The sequence below is a fragment of the Hippoglossus hippoglossus genome, chromosome 20 (assembly GCF_009819705.1).
Source record: "Hippoglossus hippoglossus isolate fHipHip1 chromosome 20, fHipHip1.pri, whole genome shotgun sequence".
Taxonomy (NCBI): Eukaryota; Metazoa; Chordata; class Actinopteri; order Pleuronectiformes; family Pleuronectidae; genus Hippoglossus; species Hippoglossus hippoglossus.
Genome location: NC_047170.1, coordinates 12920069 through 12936701, shown reverse-complemented (window position 1 = coordinate 12936701; position 16633 = coordinate 12920069). Strand labels below are relative to the sequence as shown.

General features: G+C 44.9%; 1 protein-coding gene across 1 annotated transcript in view; it reads right to left on the bottom strand.

The window, feature by feature from the left end:
- map3k22 (mitogen-activated protein kinase kinase kinase 22) overlaps positions 1-16633 on the bottom strand; it is a 39868-nt gene that overhangs the window by 6789 nt on the left and 16446 nt on the right. The window contains 12 exon segments of the mRNA XM_034572187.1: positions 226-357; positions 478-626; positions 2309-2473; positions 3042-3113; positions 5701-5762; positions 6857-6930; positions 7784-7917; positions 9762-9876; positions 10250-10366; positions 10644-10743; positions 14041-14078; positions 15446-15549. Of these exon segments, the coding sequence (XP_034428078.1) occupies positions 226-357; positions 478-626; positions 2309-2473; positions 3042-3113; positions 5701-5762; positions 6857-6930; positions 7784-7917; positions 9762-9876; positions 10250-10366; positions 10644-10743; positions 14041-14078; positions 15446-15549 (1262 nt within the window).

Sequence of the window (16633 nt, the reverse complement as noted above, 5' to 3'; positions counted from 1 at the left end):
GGTGTTTGTTGACAGCTGGTGACATTTCAGAATTGGTTTTGAGCAGATGTGGCCGGTATGGGTTTGATTTGATGTTTGTCTTAAAATGTCTGTGCACCTATCTCCACAGCCAAAATGGCTACAAAAAAATATGTGACATTCGCCGACTTTTATACTTTACTGCAGCTCAGTCAAACTTTCCGCACGCCAATGTGACATTAATATATTTAATCGCAGAATACACACCCCAGGCATAAACTCGACAAATATGGTGAGTTTTCTCTGCTCCAGGTCCCGAAGACAACCGTAGTACTGAACAATCCGCTCATGGCGCAGATTCTTCAGCAGCTGAATCTCACACTCCAGAGCATTCACCTCCTGCAGAGAAGAAGAGACACAAGAACAAAATTTGAATTCAACTTTAATCTGAACCCCGTCTTATGTCCTAAAATACAAGCAGAGTGTCACTTCTTCCAGATGTGAGCGGTTCTCTCTCACCTTGCTGGTTTCCTGACAGTCCGGATCAAACGGCACCTGCTTGGCGGCGAGCTCGTGTCCCGCGTCGGCGTCATAGCAGAGGTAGACCTCCCCGAACGCCCCGCGGCCCAGCAGCTTTCCTTGTCGCCAGTTGACTGGCGCCCGCGGTGCTGCAGACACAAAACACCACATGATGAAAATCCACCAGTAATTATTTTTCTTGCTAATCTCCCACAGGGCAGCCAGATCCACTGTGATATACTGATTTGAGCAAACTCTAAAGCATGCGTCCAAATCCACCACAAGACCCCGATTGTAACTCGCACAGTCACTTCACCGGGTCCAGACGTCAAATCTGTGCAGGGGCGTTAAATAATTCCCACCGCAGACCCTCTCTCAGAGTGGGAAACCCCAGATATATGAGTCAAACCACGTTCAGCCTGGGGAAAAGATGTCAAACGCCAGAAAAGATCATCTCAGCAACTCTCATCTTCACAGGCCCAGACTCTGAGACTTTGTCCTGGTTTTAACAGGCTTCTTTGTGGCCGCCGGGTTAGACGGTTTCGATCGTGTGTGGGTGAGAAGGACACTGAACTGACACGTCGACCACAGACTGCGGAGCTGAACTTTCTTTTCATGACAGAGACAGTTTCTGGGCAAACGGCAGCCGTACGTTGAAGGAGCACAGATGTGAAGAGTGCGTGTGTGACACAGCTCATTCTGTCTGGTACGACGTACAGTACTGATGAGCATTATTTCTGCTCCCTCTTATGTCTACTATGTCTAATAAACCACTAAAACATGTTTGACAGAGTATTTACTGGAAATCCTTGTTTTGGTTTGACCCATTCTGACATAAAACATTAACAACTCCAGACATTTCAATGTTTGACTTGTTCAAATAACAACACCCCTCTCACCACACTCTCACCACACTTTTTCACTGTCAATTTTCCTTATTCCCTGTCTGAGTGGTTTTGTATTTTGTCGTGCATCTACTTTCCTCAACTTCTTTTATTCTTTATGTCCCTGGATGCTTTTCAACTAATCATTAAACTTTTAATAGTGTCAACACTTTTTTACTTTGAGAGATAAAACCACATTTTCCAAATTCTTAAGTGTTTTATCTCCTCCAGAAACAAAGAGTCATACAAAACAACGCCTACTAAAAATGCAGTTTAAAATGAAATACAAATTATTCTTAATTAGAAATGATGTAATCCCTGATAGACGCTCTGCACACTGAGGATTGAACCCTCCTGCAGCAGCCGCAGGTTCGACTCTGACTCTGCCCTTTGCTTCATGTCTTCCCAGCCTTTTCTCCCCATTTCACTCTTACTGTCCTGTCATTAAAGGTAAAATACCTCAAATATAGCTTGAAAAAAACAAAGGAATAATCTAATAACTATTGTTGTCACCCAGGTTCGTCCCACGATTCTGACTGAGATTACATATCTGATGATTTTACTCAACTATTCTAGACCAGCTTTCAGCCCCTGACACGTTTTGATAGATTTATTACTTCCAGGGGGGGAATGTGTTACGAAACGCTGCACATGTTCATAAAAACATACTAATACATGCAAAAAGAATACAGTTGGAATATGGTTGTAAATACACATAAATCATGAGTGCACTGAAGTAGAAACTCTAAACACCTCTGAACTGTTCCTCTCTGGGTTAAATGCGTCTGATTATCCACAGGAACCAGACAAACACAACAACGCTCCGCAACAAAAGGCCCAGAGACGCAGTTTATTCGAAAGTGTTTGTGTGTTTTAATTTCTCCTTCCCGCTCCTTCTCTTAAATTCTCCTTCCCGTCCCTGTATTTCAAAGGATTACTCTACTCACACTTGGCCGCACCAATCTGGCAGCTCTTGTCAGAGCTGCGGCCCAGCGAGCGCAGGTCGCTGTACTGCAGCGTACTGTCTCCGTTATAACTGCGTGTGCGACTGGAGGGAACCAGCTGAAACAGGTTCTCCTGTGGCATGAAGCTCCGGGGAAGCGTCCTGCGACCTGAAAACACACATGTACAAAAAGAGGAGACACATTAATGACTTTACAAGCACTGGCCACTGCATCTTTTGTTGTTTCTGTGATTTGTTTTTACAGTTTTCTCACAGTCGCTCTACAGGTGCTGTGCATTGACTGAGCTCTCGGCCAAGACTCGGGGCCAGCTAGAGCAAGAGTGCCTCTCGCCACTCCGTCCCACTTCCCCTCAGACAGGAAGCAGGGCGCTGTGTTTTTATACAAGTTTGGGTTCACCACAGGGAAACATAAATCATTGCTAGCCAAGGTTAGCCTCTGAGTAAGCAATTACTAGCAGCTGCCTGGAACAGCAAGCCAGCACTTTGTGCACCACATCTACACAGGGCACGAAAGAAAAAGTCAAAGAGGTCAACGATATCAAAAAATAATCTGGAAGTAGAATGTGAAGAGGAGGCCCTGAGAAGAATAAAATCCTGTATTATGTATGTGAGGTTAAGAAAATCTGATGTGTGTGTGTGTCTGTGTTGCCCCGTGTTGAACCATAGCAACATATCTGTTTAATCTGTGTAACAGTAGTGTTGTTGTTGTTTCTTACGGTCTCCGTAATCCTTGCTGCGATTTGGCAACTGGAACTGGCGAGGGAAAGTCCCCCCTTTCCCGTGGCGACCTGGAGAGGGAGCAGTGAGGCAGAGCAGTCGGTTAGGGAAGCGAGCGAAGACTCAGCAGCTCACATCACAGCTGGGTTTTCTCAGTTTGTAGTCACTGTACTTCTCAGTTTACAGCCGTGTGTTGTTTCACAGACTCAATAATGCAGGATTGAGACGCGGGCACCGACTTTTTGACGGGTGCTGTGACAGAAGTAAATTCTTTCATGAACCTATCACATGTGGCAGACACTGCATTGCTTTGGCTCATCCCAGCATGTCAAATCAAAGTCGGGTTCAGAGGCGGCGGGAGGGAAGACGGTTTTTCACACGCTGAACAGAGCAGTTGTATCGCCTCGCTGCAGCCCAGAGAGACACTGAAAACAGCTCATGTGCACGAGCTTAGCCTCAGCTCTCAACCCAGCGGAGCAGTAAGTAAAGGCAGGTGGGGAGCACTGCTGACGTAGGCCAGGGCTGACACTCTCTCCCTCACGCACACACACACACACACACACACACACACACACACACACACACACACACACACACACACACACACACACACACACACACACACACACACACACACACACACACACACACACACACACACACACACACACACACACACACACACACACACACACTGAATGGAGAGCATCGGAGCCACTTGCAATTGAAAACAGCTGTTCTGTGAGATGACTGCCTCCCCTCGCGCTGTTTTTGTGGCCGTATCCCATGGAGACGGGAGTTATTTTTTGTGTTTGGCAGTGCGGGATGGAGAGGAAAAATCTACTCATAGGGAATGGTAAACAAATACTGTAGCCCTCAGCAGGAAGGGCCACACAGCTCTATATCAGGGAGGGGAGAGTGTGTGTGTGTGTGTGTGTGTGTAGGCACGTGCGTGCATACGTGCTCAAGTGAGTCCTCAAGCACCGCTGCTGCAGCTACGCCAAGCTCCCATACTCCCAGTCGGTGTAGCACTCCCATTTTTTAATTTACAGCGTGGGGATGATGCACGAGGAAGAAGAGTAAGAGCAGATTGGGAGAGCTGCTGCAGCTCCACTGTTCACCAGGATTAGTGCGGCGTTATCTGCCATCCTGCTCTATTTGATCTGGGTTCTGAAGGAAAAGGGGACAAACAGGGACCCCAGGGACGAGGAATAGACTAGCAGGGGGCATCGAGAGACGAGGGGATGGAGAGAGCGAGAGGGGGGGGGGGGGGGGATCATGATAAAAGAGAGGCAACCAGAAATGTGTAAGGGAATGGAACCAGACGAAGAGGAAGGAGAGCAAGGGTGGGAGACACAAAAGATGAAAAAGAAGATGGGGAAAGTCGATAAAGAAGAGGATGAGTGGAAAGATGACGCAGCAAAAGTTATGATACTATCACTCATCTTATTTCCTCATCAGATGTAAAAAAAATACCGCCAGTAAAACATTACACATATTTAAGTATCCTTATTTTAAAAGTACAATGTGTAACTTTGCCCCTAAGAGTCTCTCAATCAAAACAAGAACAAAAAGCCTAGTTAGATGACGTTGTGAAGCAGCGTGGGATCATCGGAGCTGTTGTTGATTATCTACTCGGCGCAACTCTGGCACAAATCATGTTCACGGATGAGGTAATGTATTACATAAAATGTATTATAATAATGTAATGTATTATATAAAAGCCCAGTTACCCTGAATAAAATTTCTCTGAATTTGAACATTGTTAGAAACATTTTGAATAATTTAAGTACACAAGTAAACACAAGATATAACATAGGTGAAGTGTTTTTTAGTCATTTTAATGAAGAGCTGTATTATCATAACTTTAACTGTTGAATTATATATTCTCCTTATTATCCAACAGAAGGTCTGATGATCATTCAACACATCACACACCAAGAATAAAATACTGACAACTTGTGTTTTTGTCGTCGTTAGGGTAGTTGAAATTAATGTGTGTTTAGTCTGAAAACACAGAAAAAAGCTTAAAAGTACCTACTGTGAATTAGTGTTTCAAATTGTACAATGCAATCTCCCCCCAAGACACAAAAACATATTATGTGTAAGTGTGCTAGTGTTTACTATCACCCTGGTACTTTACTTTAGATTTTTGCCGAAGCCCAATACTGCCAAAAAGGAAAAGAAGAAAATACATGATATAGAATACAATAGTACTTGTGGTAAATCAAAATTATGAGATACTATGAGATAATGAGTGAAAAATTAGATATAAAGATTTTAACTCAGTTTGTACTTATAATTATTCCGTACATATGTTATATTATGTTACATGTTGTTACATATTTTATCTTTAAATATTAAAATATTATACAAGATAAAACTGTCAAATATCCTCTCCCTCCTCATTACTAATCTGTCAATGGAGAAACATTTTACGTAACCAGGAGCTACAGGAACAGAGCTTTCCTTCTGTTTCTGTGGAACTGATTGCGCGGCTTTAATCACCACAGAACAAAAAAAGTTAGAACTGAAAACTTTCTGAAAATGAACAAGTTCTTTACACCTCCCTTTATCTTCCTGTAGTGTTGGAGATGAGAACTCACACGACAGTGAGGATTAAATGTTTAGAAGTGCTGTGAATTTCTCTTTTCTTACCTTTGTATTCGTAGTTGAGGTTTAGGTAATTATTGTCACGGTTGTTCTGTGAGAACGGAGGGCTGAAATGACAAGAGAACAAGGGGGGGGGTTACTGAATTAGATAAAGATAAGCTGAAAGTTGAGAAACTCGTTGCAACAACAATGGGAAAGTGAAAGTGAGGTTTGTGGTGCTGAATTGCTGAACTTGCAGCGAAGCTTTAATTTAATGACCGAATGTGGCGATGTACATCCAACCCCCCCCCCCCCCCCCAAACGCAACTTCCCACTCACCCTGGCCGTCTGTGGTCAGCCCTGCCCGACGACCCGACCAGAGAGTGACGTCTCTGTGGACCGCAGGGCGGCGTGGGGCCACGAGACCCTGGATAAGGGGCACGCATGCCCGCTCGCAGGGAAAAGTTCCATGCACTCGTTTCCTGCCATTGTTCTGCAGCCTGGAGCCCAGATAAGCCTCGTGCAGGTAGAGCTGCTTCCGTCCTTCTCTCTCTCTCTCTCTCTCTCTCAACCTCGCTCAACCTCGCTCAACCTCGCTCACTTTTCTTTTCCTTTTGATAAATATTCCGTCTTTTCACTCTTCCACTTCACTCTCACTCTTTCACCACTTATTTTTTTGCCTCCATCAAGCATCTTCCTGCTCTCTCTTTCACATCTCCCACTCAGTCTCTGCTTCTCTCCCTCTCTCCCTCCCTCTCTCTTTCTCATGATAACGGAGGAATCCAGGCGTCCAGATAAGAGTTTTGTCGCTATGGCAACAGCAAAGTGACCTGATTCCTTTTCCACAAAGGCAGCCAAGGCAGGGTCATGCAGCTCTGCTGGCCTTTAACACCATTTACAAGCTCCACTGAGACCCTCGGGTTGCTTCTGTGTGTGAGTGTGAGTGTGTTTGTAACCTACACACTGACCACATGCTCCAAGTGTGAACAGGCACCAGACCAAGTCTAATATCACTGCAAATAATGCCAGTAAGATTGTGTAATTCAAAAATATAAAACCACACAAACAAGGTTAAACACACACACACACACACACACACACACACACACACACACACACACACACACACACACACACACACACACACACACACACACACACACACACACACACACACACACACACACACACACACACAGCGAGAGAGAGCATGGTGACTCACCTGTCCAGTGCCTGGTCTATTGATTGACAGCTGTTTGACAGTGAATTGTCTGCGCTCCCAAAGGGATCCAGCATCTGACAGATATAATAACACACAGGGCTCAAGTGTCAGAGAGCATCCAATCATGTGGGGTAGATTATAAAGCAGTGCAGGTAGAGTAGTGTGTACTACAGTGTGATATAAGTTAGTGGAGGGACGTAAGTCCTGTACGTCATGGACAATGTCATATTACATTTTTCCAGAGCAGCAACTTCTGCAGCTACTGATAGAACTACTACCACTAATGATAATAACTTCAGATTCATCGTTTTGGAGGATTACATTTTCCCATTTGTTGTGCTGTGACACAGATTGTAATAAAAGATGGACGACGCATCTCCACCTCCTCCCAATATCCAGAAATTAAGCTAAAATATGCCAGATACTAACACCGCCATCTTGTGCATTTGGAGTCTGCGCAGTAGGGATCTGTGGATGGCCTCAATCTTTATATACAATGTGCAATACACATCAACATATGATAGAAAACAACTTCTCCTTTAAAATGCCTCAATGCAGTTAAACAAAGGAGACTCACTCAGGCCAAAAGGTCAGAAAATAAATGACTATTCTCTGTTTTTGCTCTTTGGTGAGTGGCCATGACAAGCACGGCTCTCTGGAGATGCCCCAGTTAAAGAATAATGGACAAGTCAGATGCAAACAAAGTCACTGCAGAGCAGAGCAGAGCGGTTTTCCTTCAAATGAGTCCAACAGAGGAAAGAAATCAAAACTTGACATTTATACAGACCCCTAGTGTGGGTTGTTAATAAGTTTAAGTTCAGTATACAAGATCATTGATTACATGAAAATTAAATTTTATATTAAACCCCCTCTGTTTATCCAGAGCATGGTTTAATATTGAGGCTTTTTCTTTTTTTAGGCTCTTACATTCCGGTCCAGGGTCTCGGGGATGAACTCCCCTTCACTGTGGATGCTGGTGTAAGAGCCCTGGCGGGCGATCTGCTGCTGCTCCTCTGGGACGCTGCCCGGCGGCGGGGACGTCCGACCTGTGTGGAGGGAGCCTGGGAAGGTGACAGAATTGAAAGAGAGAAACGAGGAAAGGAGGAACAGGAAGCAGCGAGTTTGAGGAGAACAAAAAGCAGAAATGATGGAAAGAGGATGACGAGATGATGACGAGATGAAAACAAAGGGGAAGAGGAGAGAAAATGGCGCCACAGTGTTATTCATGGGTACAAGGATTACAGTACGAAAGATGACTGACTAAACCACACTGTCGCCACCTTTAACCTCAATTACTGTGACAAACGCTCCCCCGGCTGAGCTGTAACGGAGACTGAGCGCTCGTCCTTGACACAGTACGAAGACCTGCTGAAAGTCTGACTGTCACCGAGTGCACTGGCAGGGATACAACGAGGACAGGGCACTGAGACGTGTAGGATCAGTCAAAATATCGGAGTAAATAGTATTTTGACTAAAAGCCAAAACTCAGTTTTTTTCTGCCCGGTTCCCTCCCTCCCTCCATCCTCTCCTCTCCTCCCCTCCCCTCCCGCTGCTATACGTCATTGAGGTACCCGGGCGCACATCACATCTTCACTCAACCATCCACTGCGACCGCTCTCCTGTCACCTTTCATCTGCCACCACACTCCCTCCTTCCCCGACTCGCAGGCTGGCGAGGGGGAAACTGACAGCGGGCGGGTAACTCTATACAATTTATACGAGCCGGGATGGTGACAGCACTGATGTTAATGGATCTTTGTGAGAAAGATTGGCGCCGACAGCGATCATAAAGTGTTTTCGGCTGCCAATGCGAAAATGCAAATTGCGACGCAGAAGCGGGTCGTTTGTGCGCGCGTCGTGAGGTTGATGTACGACTGAAACATTGACCTTTCTGGGTAGACCTGATACAAGGGGGAGCAGAAACATGCAGACCTAGGCGATCCGGGAGAGCTGAGCATCACACAGAGCGAAATAAACCTGCATGCTGGGTTACCAAACAACCAGGAGGGACAACAGAGAGTGCCGTTGTTATCTGGCCGTGAAGCGTGACAAGACAAGAAAAGGACCTTTATCTGTCTTAAAGGAATAGTGTGACATTTTCAGATTTCTTGCACGAGCTAGATGAGAAGATTGAAACCACTCTCATATCCTGAGGTTAAACGTGAGGCTGCAGCTGCACGGCTACAGCTCAACTAACCATATGGAAACATGGGGAAACAAAAATATCTTCACAAGAACAAGAACTAGTATTATAATCCACTCTAAAATCCCATTTTAAAAATGCATGATACGTGATGCTGCTCTCGGACATGAACTCCAGAAATGATGTGTATGTTAGAAATGTCTGAGTCCGTTGCTTCGGACATTTTCTGGAACTATTCCTAGCTAGCCATTTCCTCTGTTTACAATCTTTACGCCAAGCATAACTGGTCGCCTGCTGCATCTTTATTCTGAAGGGACAGCTATGAGAATAATATCAAAGTTCAAACTAATGGAGGTGGATTAAGATGTGATGATGATTCAGGCCGAGAGCTGCTTGGTATGAGAGGAGAAACTTGTCCTTGCTTTGACCCGTCATCTCTCTGTCTGATGAAGTTGTCACTTTCACCTCCAATTTGCATTTTTCTGTTGGGACGAAGCGTGCCCCTCATCCTTCCATTAACATTCCTATGACAATGGCTTCACTCTGTGTTGTAAATTGACACCGACAGGCCACCCCTGAGGCTTAATCAGGAGAACAAGGAACCTTGACATCAGCGGGATTCTGCTTTGCTATTTTACTCTGCTGCCTCACTTCTCTCTCCTTGTACCCCGTTTGATAGGAAAATGTGGTTTTGTAGAAATTACGTCAAACAGCTCTTCTGATCAGAGTGGATCTCTGTGTGTGTTAGTGCGCGCCGGCTCACCCGTCGAGTGTTTGCGCACCCTCTCCGACCCCTTGAGCAGGGAGCCCTTCAAATCTCCCAGCGACCGCGATGATCTCATCTCGCTCTGGTTGTCCCTGCTGTTCACCTGTAGGTACTAGAGCGGAAAACCAGATAGGAAGTAGGAGAATGTGGAGAAGTGGATAAGAAAAGGAAGCAAGGACAACATTACATCATTGTCCATTTACATCATGCTGTCGCTGGAGGAAGTTTGTTTCCTCTATGTGACCAACTCATAGGTTACAGGGTTTAAAAAAAAGACAATTACTTCATACAGCTGAGTAAAGTCTGTCGACAAGTGAGTAAGTTTCAGCTGTTTCTTTTCATGGTTGTTATGGAAACAATTCACACAATGACAGAGCTCAGAGACTGGATCTCAACACGCCAGCAGGACATACATTGTATGTGTCGGTACAAATGCTGCTCAGTAAATGATTCACTCAGAACCGTGCACATCGTCAGGGACTCACATGGTTGTTCTTCGGAGTCTTGAGCAGTATCCTGAGCAGCCCGTTGATCCCTGAGCTGCAGCTCAACGTCAGCACCGCCTGATCCAGGTCTTCCTGGGTCTTCAGGGGCAGCAGCAACTGAAAGGACACGAAAACATACAGCACATGACCTTTCCTTCCCCATTGTTCCGTAACGAAGGCATGCAAATGCATAAGTGCACGCATGACGTACTGTGGATGTTGGTGTTGTTGTCATGCGAAAGTCTCATTAATCTGGCTGCAGTGATTCAGATGGGAAAAGGCTAAACAATGTACACATGTGTTGCAATGGAACTTGGATAAAGTATTAGCGACTTGTGCCATTCAAATCAGATTCACAACAGAAGTCAACGATCTCAACCAGTTATTGTTTTACCTCTTTTTCCATAAAGAACATGTCCATCTGTTGGCCAAAGGCCTCGGTCACTTTCTGCATCAGCTCCTTGATCTTCAGCGGCCTCTGGAATGGGATGATGCTGCGGGGCAGAGAAGGGCAGCAGGGTCAGAGGTCGACAGTAGAAAGGTCACGTTTAGCTGCAGCTTCCGTAAACACAGACTCAGTGGTTCAGCTCAAGGTGAGTTTGACCAAATAAGCAGCTGGCCGCCCCAAAACCTCACAGTTTACTCACTATTTATAATCTTATCAACAAGCTCAGTGCAAAGTAAAATGGAGCAGTAGAGAAAAACAGATGCTCGATTTTTTCCTCTTTTTTTTACCTTTTGTGGTTTTCTGCAGCCCATTGTCTCCCTAACCCCTAAAATATGTTTAAGTTGAATGACCATCTAAGAAATCCCCATTTTATTTCAGTGTTTCCATGGTAACGAGGGTAAAAATGGACGGGTCAAGTGGGTCAAGGAGAGGAGTGAGCCGAGCAACCAAGACGAGATGAAAACAGAGCGCAGCAGAGTAAACCCCTGTGATGTATATAAACGTCTTATCAACTGTATGCCTACGTGTACGACTGAGTATACACACTTGGTCTGTCTGTGCGAGTCTGACCTTATCAGTGAGTGTTTGCAGTGTGTGTATATATGGTTTGCGTGTGTGTTTGTAAAAGTCTACATGCATGAGTGTGCTTCCCAATCAGTGTGTGCATCGGACACTGTTTCAACACCACTGGGCCTCTCCACTAAGCCGGCACAAAGGCAGATGGGAAACTTCCTGAGAGGAAAGGGGAAAAAATCTGGAGCGGCAGCAAAAGCAGCAGGATGTGTGTCTTTCCCTCCTCTTTCAAAGAGTGACAGAGTGAAAGATACAGAGACGCGGAGATATTTACAGACTGAGAGAGAAAATAAAAGGAGACAGCCTGAGAAAATAAAGGAACGGACAAAGAGAGAGATTCTCCCTGACATTTCTTCTCCTCTCTCTTCTATCTATTTCTCCTCCCTCTCAGCTTTTGAAGAATCTGCAGCCCACCATCTCTTTTTAGTATCCTGATAAAGGACTTGTTTTTATCCCATCATTTCCTCATCAGAGGCCAAAGCTCTGCCTATCTTAATGACTGCTCATTGGTTCCCTCATTTGAGGAGAGGATTCTGGGAAGAGGGAGGCCTGCAGATCAGAGGCGAGCAGCGGCACAACTAAACGCTCTGCGTCTCTGTTTATACTCGGCGATGATGTGTCTGATAAAGAGCTGGGGGGTGGGGGGGGGTGTGGAGGAGGAGGGGTATGAGGATGCTGCTCCAAAAGATAGGGCTTTCCTTCCTCCGTGCAAGCAGTTGGACTCACACTCAGTCACAGGAAGATTTGCAGAGTAAAATGCTCTTGCACGTCCCGGCACACGCTCTCTTTCTCTCGTGAACACAATCACAATTATATACACACAGAAAAAAAAAAAGAGGTCTGGCTACGTTCCTTCACTCTCTGGCAGGAGACCCTGAGGCAGAGCCAGGGGAAGAGAGAGACACAGCTCGTATTTCCTGCCCCAGACCTTCAGCTCTTGCCAATGAAAAGAGAGGCCGTCCAATTTGATTCCATTGTGAACAGACATTACTGTTATCCTGACTCAGGGACTCCGAATGCCTCGAGTGCTGCGGACGCTGCTTCTATATAACACGCAAGTCACACTGCCACTTGGGACAAAGTGGACACGATACTGTGAATAAAGATGGATGACATGACAGCCCCTAAGTGATCATTTTGCACCCCCCTGGTGTCCGGTCGCCATATATTCTACAAACCCCACCTCCTCCATGTTAGCAGATGAGACATGAGCAAAACTAAAAAGTCAAAGTACACGTTAAATAAATTGTTCTCATGTTTTCTGTCATTTTTGGTAGTTCTTGTCCCACTGATGTACGTTTAAGTGTTTCTAGTAAATTTGGATTTAGTTATTTAATGTATAACATTGGTGGGACATCGACACCACGATCACTACTCTGCAAAATCCAAACGACCTTAAAAGCACAAAATGGCAGCACCCAACATCCGGGCTTCATTTTTGTACAGTGGGAGGATGTGAAGAAGCGTCATTCATCTTTATGGTTTTCCACTACATGTGACACTTTTCTAAATCAAAGTGACAGAGGTCAGAGCTCAGACAGGCCTGACATCAAGCAAACTAACCAACAACATGACAAGAGAAGAGAAGAGCAGGCAGAAAGACAGCGGGAATTCACACTGAATAAAAAAGTATAAATATTATTTATGAATGGCGTCTTTCGGAGCGCGCTGTTGTCTGCCAGTTCCAAGAGAGCAGTGCCGTGTGCGGGGAGAGCGTGAGAAAGAGAAGAAGACTGAGACAGAGAAACAGAGGGAGGCAGAAATGCAGAGAGACAGGAACATGAAAAACTTGTCTCTTCCTCAGCAGTAGCCAATTAGGGGCTATGAAAAAGTGGCGAGGCCCAGTGTGAAGCTGCATTCTGCTGGAGGAGCATGTCGTTTCCTTCTCTTTCTCCCTCATGCTAGCCCGTTGTTTCCTCGTCGCAGCCTCACTGAACCGATGCCCGTTCCTCTCGTGATGAATCAAATCATTTGTTATAGTTTCTGGTCACTCTCCCTCTGGTGTTTTTCCACTGTAACAGTACACTCAGTCACTTCCCCTCTAAGGATTTGTTTGGAGTTTATTCTTTCTGAGGGGTTTCATGGGGACGATGTCTGCACGTGAACTCTCCCAGGATGCAAACCTTAAACCCAGACAGGCACCAGAACATCATCGGGCATCCATACATGGAAAGATGGAGCTATAATCCTTATGTAGACAAAATTAATCTTAGCACTAAACAAAGCGTCTCCTGTTCAAAAGATTTTTTTATGCAGGGCGCTTCACTTTCAAAGTCCTCCAGTGTGGTAAACAAACCGTAAGGCACCTTGGTGGAGACACTGCTCGTAAGAGTGTCTCCAGACAGAGTTAGCGTAACCATGCTCTGCCTCTAAAGCTGAACAGATGGCTGCTGGGTGAAGGATGTGGAGGACAGCGGGAAAGCACAAGAAAACAGACGATGAAGAATTAATTTGGGGTGTGCCTGGAAGACTGGACACTGAACTGAAACACTTGGCACTCCCTCTCGTCTTTCAGCTCACTCCCTCTCTCAGGCCCTCTTCCTCCCTCCCTTCCTCCCTCAAACGGCCCGTCCGAGTCTCAAACACAAGGCCTCGGCTAAATGTCAGAGCAGGAATTTTCCCTCTCTCTTTATACTACTCTGGCATGTAACTGTGATTTCCCTTCGACACAAAATCCCAGGCATGGCAAAGCATAACAAAAAGGATCCGAACTGAGGAGTAAAGGCTTGGACAGAGGAGGAGAAAAAACAATAAGGGGGTTCCAACATACCGTTTTTCTCTCTCATGCTCCAGCTTGACTCTTAAATCCTGTTGAGAGGAAAAATAACAACAGAGGGGAGTTATGGAAGTGGAAAGTTAAAAGTGATTCATGGTTGTATGTGGGATTTGGGCTGCTACAGAAATACAAGCGATAAGCTAGACAAGGAACTGTAGTGACAAAAAAGCCCCATAATAACACTGTACATGTTGTTTTGCTGTTGCACAATTTGTGTCTGCAACACAAAGGCCACATTATCCTTCAACTTGACTCCGAGGATGGCATAACACAATCTAAGTTTTCTATTTATAATGGCATTACCCAAGGGAGCAGGAATCTGGAGGAGCCTGCAAGTCTGCATGAGGTCATGGTGATAAACCTGCACTGACATCATATCAGTGCAGGATATTGGGTAAAAAAGAAGCGAACTCGCAGAGGACAGCGGCGGAAACGCTCTCTGCTCCTCGCTGTTTGTTTACGTCTCATCGTAAACATTGGTGCTTTAAGAGGATTTGCCAATTATCATTCCACAGAGAGGGAACAAACGGACGAGTAAACGACTTCAGAAAGAGGCACAAGGTGATTGAGAGGAATTAAATCCTGGGAGCCCTGCAGTTTTTACTGCACAAAAACCACAAAGGAAAATGATAAGCCGTCCAAAATGTGCCTGTTTATTACTTTCACCAGTTTCTACACGGCTCCACTGTGGGCATTTAAGATGCAATGGACATAAAATATTTCTGCCCGTTACAATTTTATGAATGCAAATGCTATTTTTCCAAATAACATACGAAAAACAACCTAATACCAATGTTTTAAAGTTGACTTTAAAGCATCAATCTTTAGAATATAAAAATACTGTGGACCTGTCAGTACTCTATTGTTTTGAGTCAAACTTGCAGCATATTTTCAGCATATTCAATTATTCTGAATGATGGTGAACATGTCACTGTCACATCAGTGCCTGTAACATGTTTGAATTAGTCCCAGAATAAGCTGCTGTCAGTTGCCGTCTCTCCAAAACTACAGCACAACCTTCACTTGACTTTGACATCCAGCAAACTGTCAGCCCGGCAGAAAAAAAAAATCTAAAAGGGAAGAAAGGCTGAGGTTTTAGGTTTAAACTCAGACTGACAGTAAAGGTTATATTAGTTTATAAACTGCGTGACCAATTTAAAGCATTGTCTGTAAAAAATAAGATGGACGACGTGTCTCCACTTCCTCCCACTATCCAGAACTGAAGCTGCGAGGGAGGCGATGTTTATGACCTGTACTGCAGCCAGCCACCAGGGGGTGAGCAAGACGCTTAGGCTTTACTTTTGGGGAGTAGTTATGTCGTCTATCTTTATTTAGTCATTACATGCTTTAAGGGAAGGAGATCTGGTTAAGGTGATGGAGATCTGGTCCTCAAACGTACCTGTTTGTAGAGTAAGGTTCTGTTCTTGGGCTTGTTGTGCTGGGTGTAGCAGCGGCCCAGGGCTGCCAGGTCCTTCATGATGGAGTTTAACGCCTCTTCATCATCTAAAGACAGAAAACACACATCAAGGAACTGATACACATTTGTTTGAGCCAATAGCTGACTGAAAACGTTTAACTACCCATGTTGTTGACTTAAAGTGTAACAGTGTGAAAGTCTGGTTTCATCATTTGTCATGTGGATTGTATCAGAAGTTGAGTTGGCTCAGATCAGGCACTGGGGCAACACCTGGTCTGTTGCTTCCTGTTCTGATGCCATCCGAGCCTTTTCCACTAATGGAAAGAATCCAGTGATTTATCTTTTACATAACAACAACAACAACAACAATATACCCTCTGTGAAAAGAGAAGATCGGTTTTCCCTGCGCAACATCTGTAGAAGCCAAATCCCCGTCAATACAGATTGTTATTGCAACGTGAGTAAGGTGAGGAACTGTGATGTGGCAGATAAACCCACAAGACAATGTGGATTTCCCTTCAACTCTTTGTACAAAAGCTGAGAGAGCAAAGGTGTTTAATAATGCAGCACGCGTGTCTATGAGCGTGTCACAGGGGCTAATGTGGTCGAGAGTGTGTAGCCTGCAGCTAAGAAATCAAGCACTTCTCATTTGCAGAGATTACAGATACATTCTTCTATAGTTGAAATGTGTTCTCCTGTAATAAGACAGAGACTGATCTTTTTTTTTTGTTGGGCACCGACGAGCTCCGAATGAAAACCAAAGCCGGTTTCAACACGAGCAGCAATTTTTGACTTCAACGGAGAAATGTCAAGTGCGTTCAAAATCCAGAATTCAGTCCTGACAGGGAGAGAAAAATCTTCAGGTCTATAACTTTGATTAAAACCTTCCTCAGCATGTGGAGGAATCTCCATCTCTCACTTCACACTTTCTGCCACACACATGTGCACAAGCACAATAACACACACTCTCATGGGGCAATCGTGCAGATGAGCGTGTCAGACATTATCATATGAAGAGACTTTAATAGAAGCAATTATCTGTGTGTGGTGATTACAATATAAAGAAGAGGTCTTTGACCTCAGCTCCCGACTGCCTCTCAGATGAGCTCAGGGTGCATTCATTAAAAACACACACACACACACACACACACACACACACACACACACACA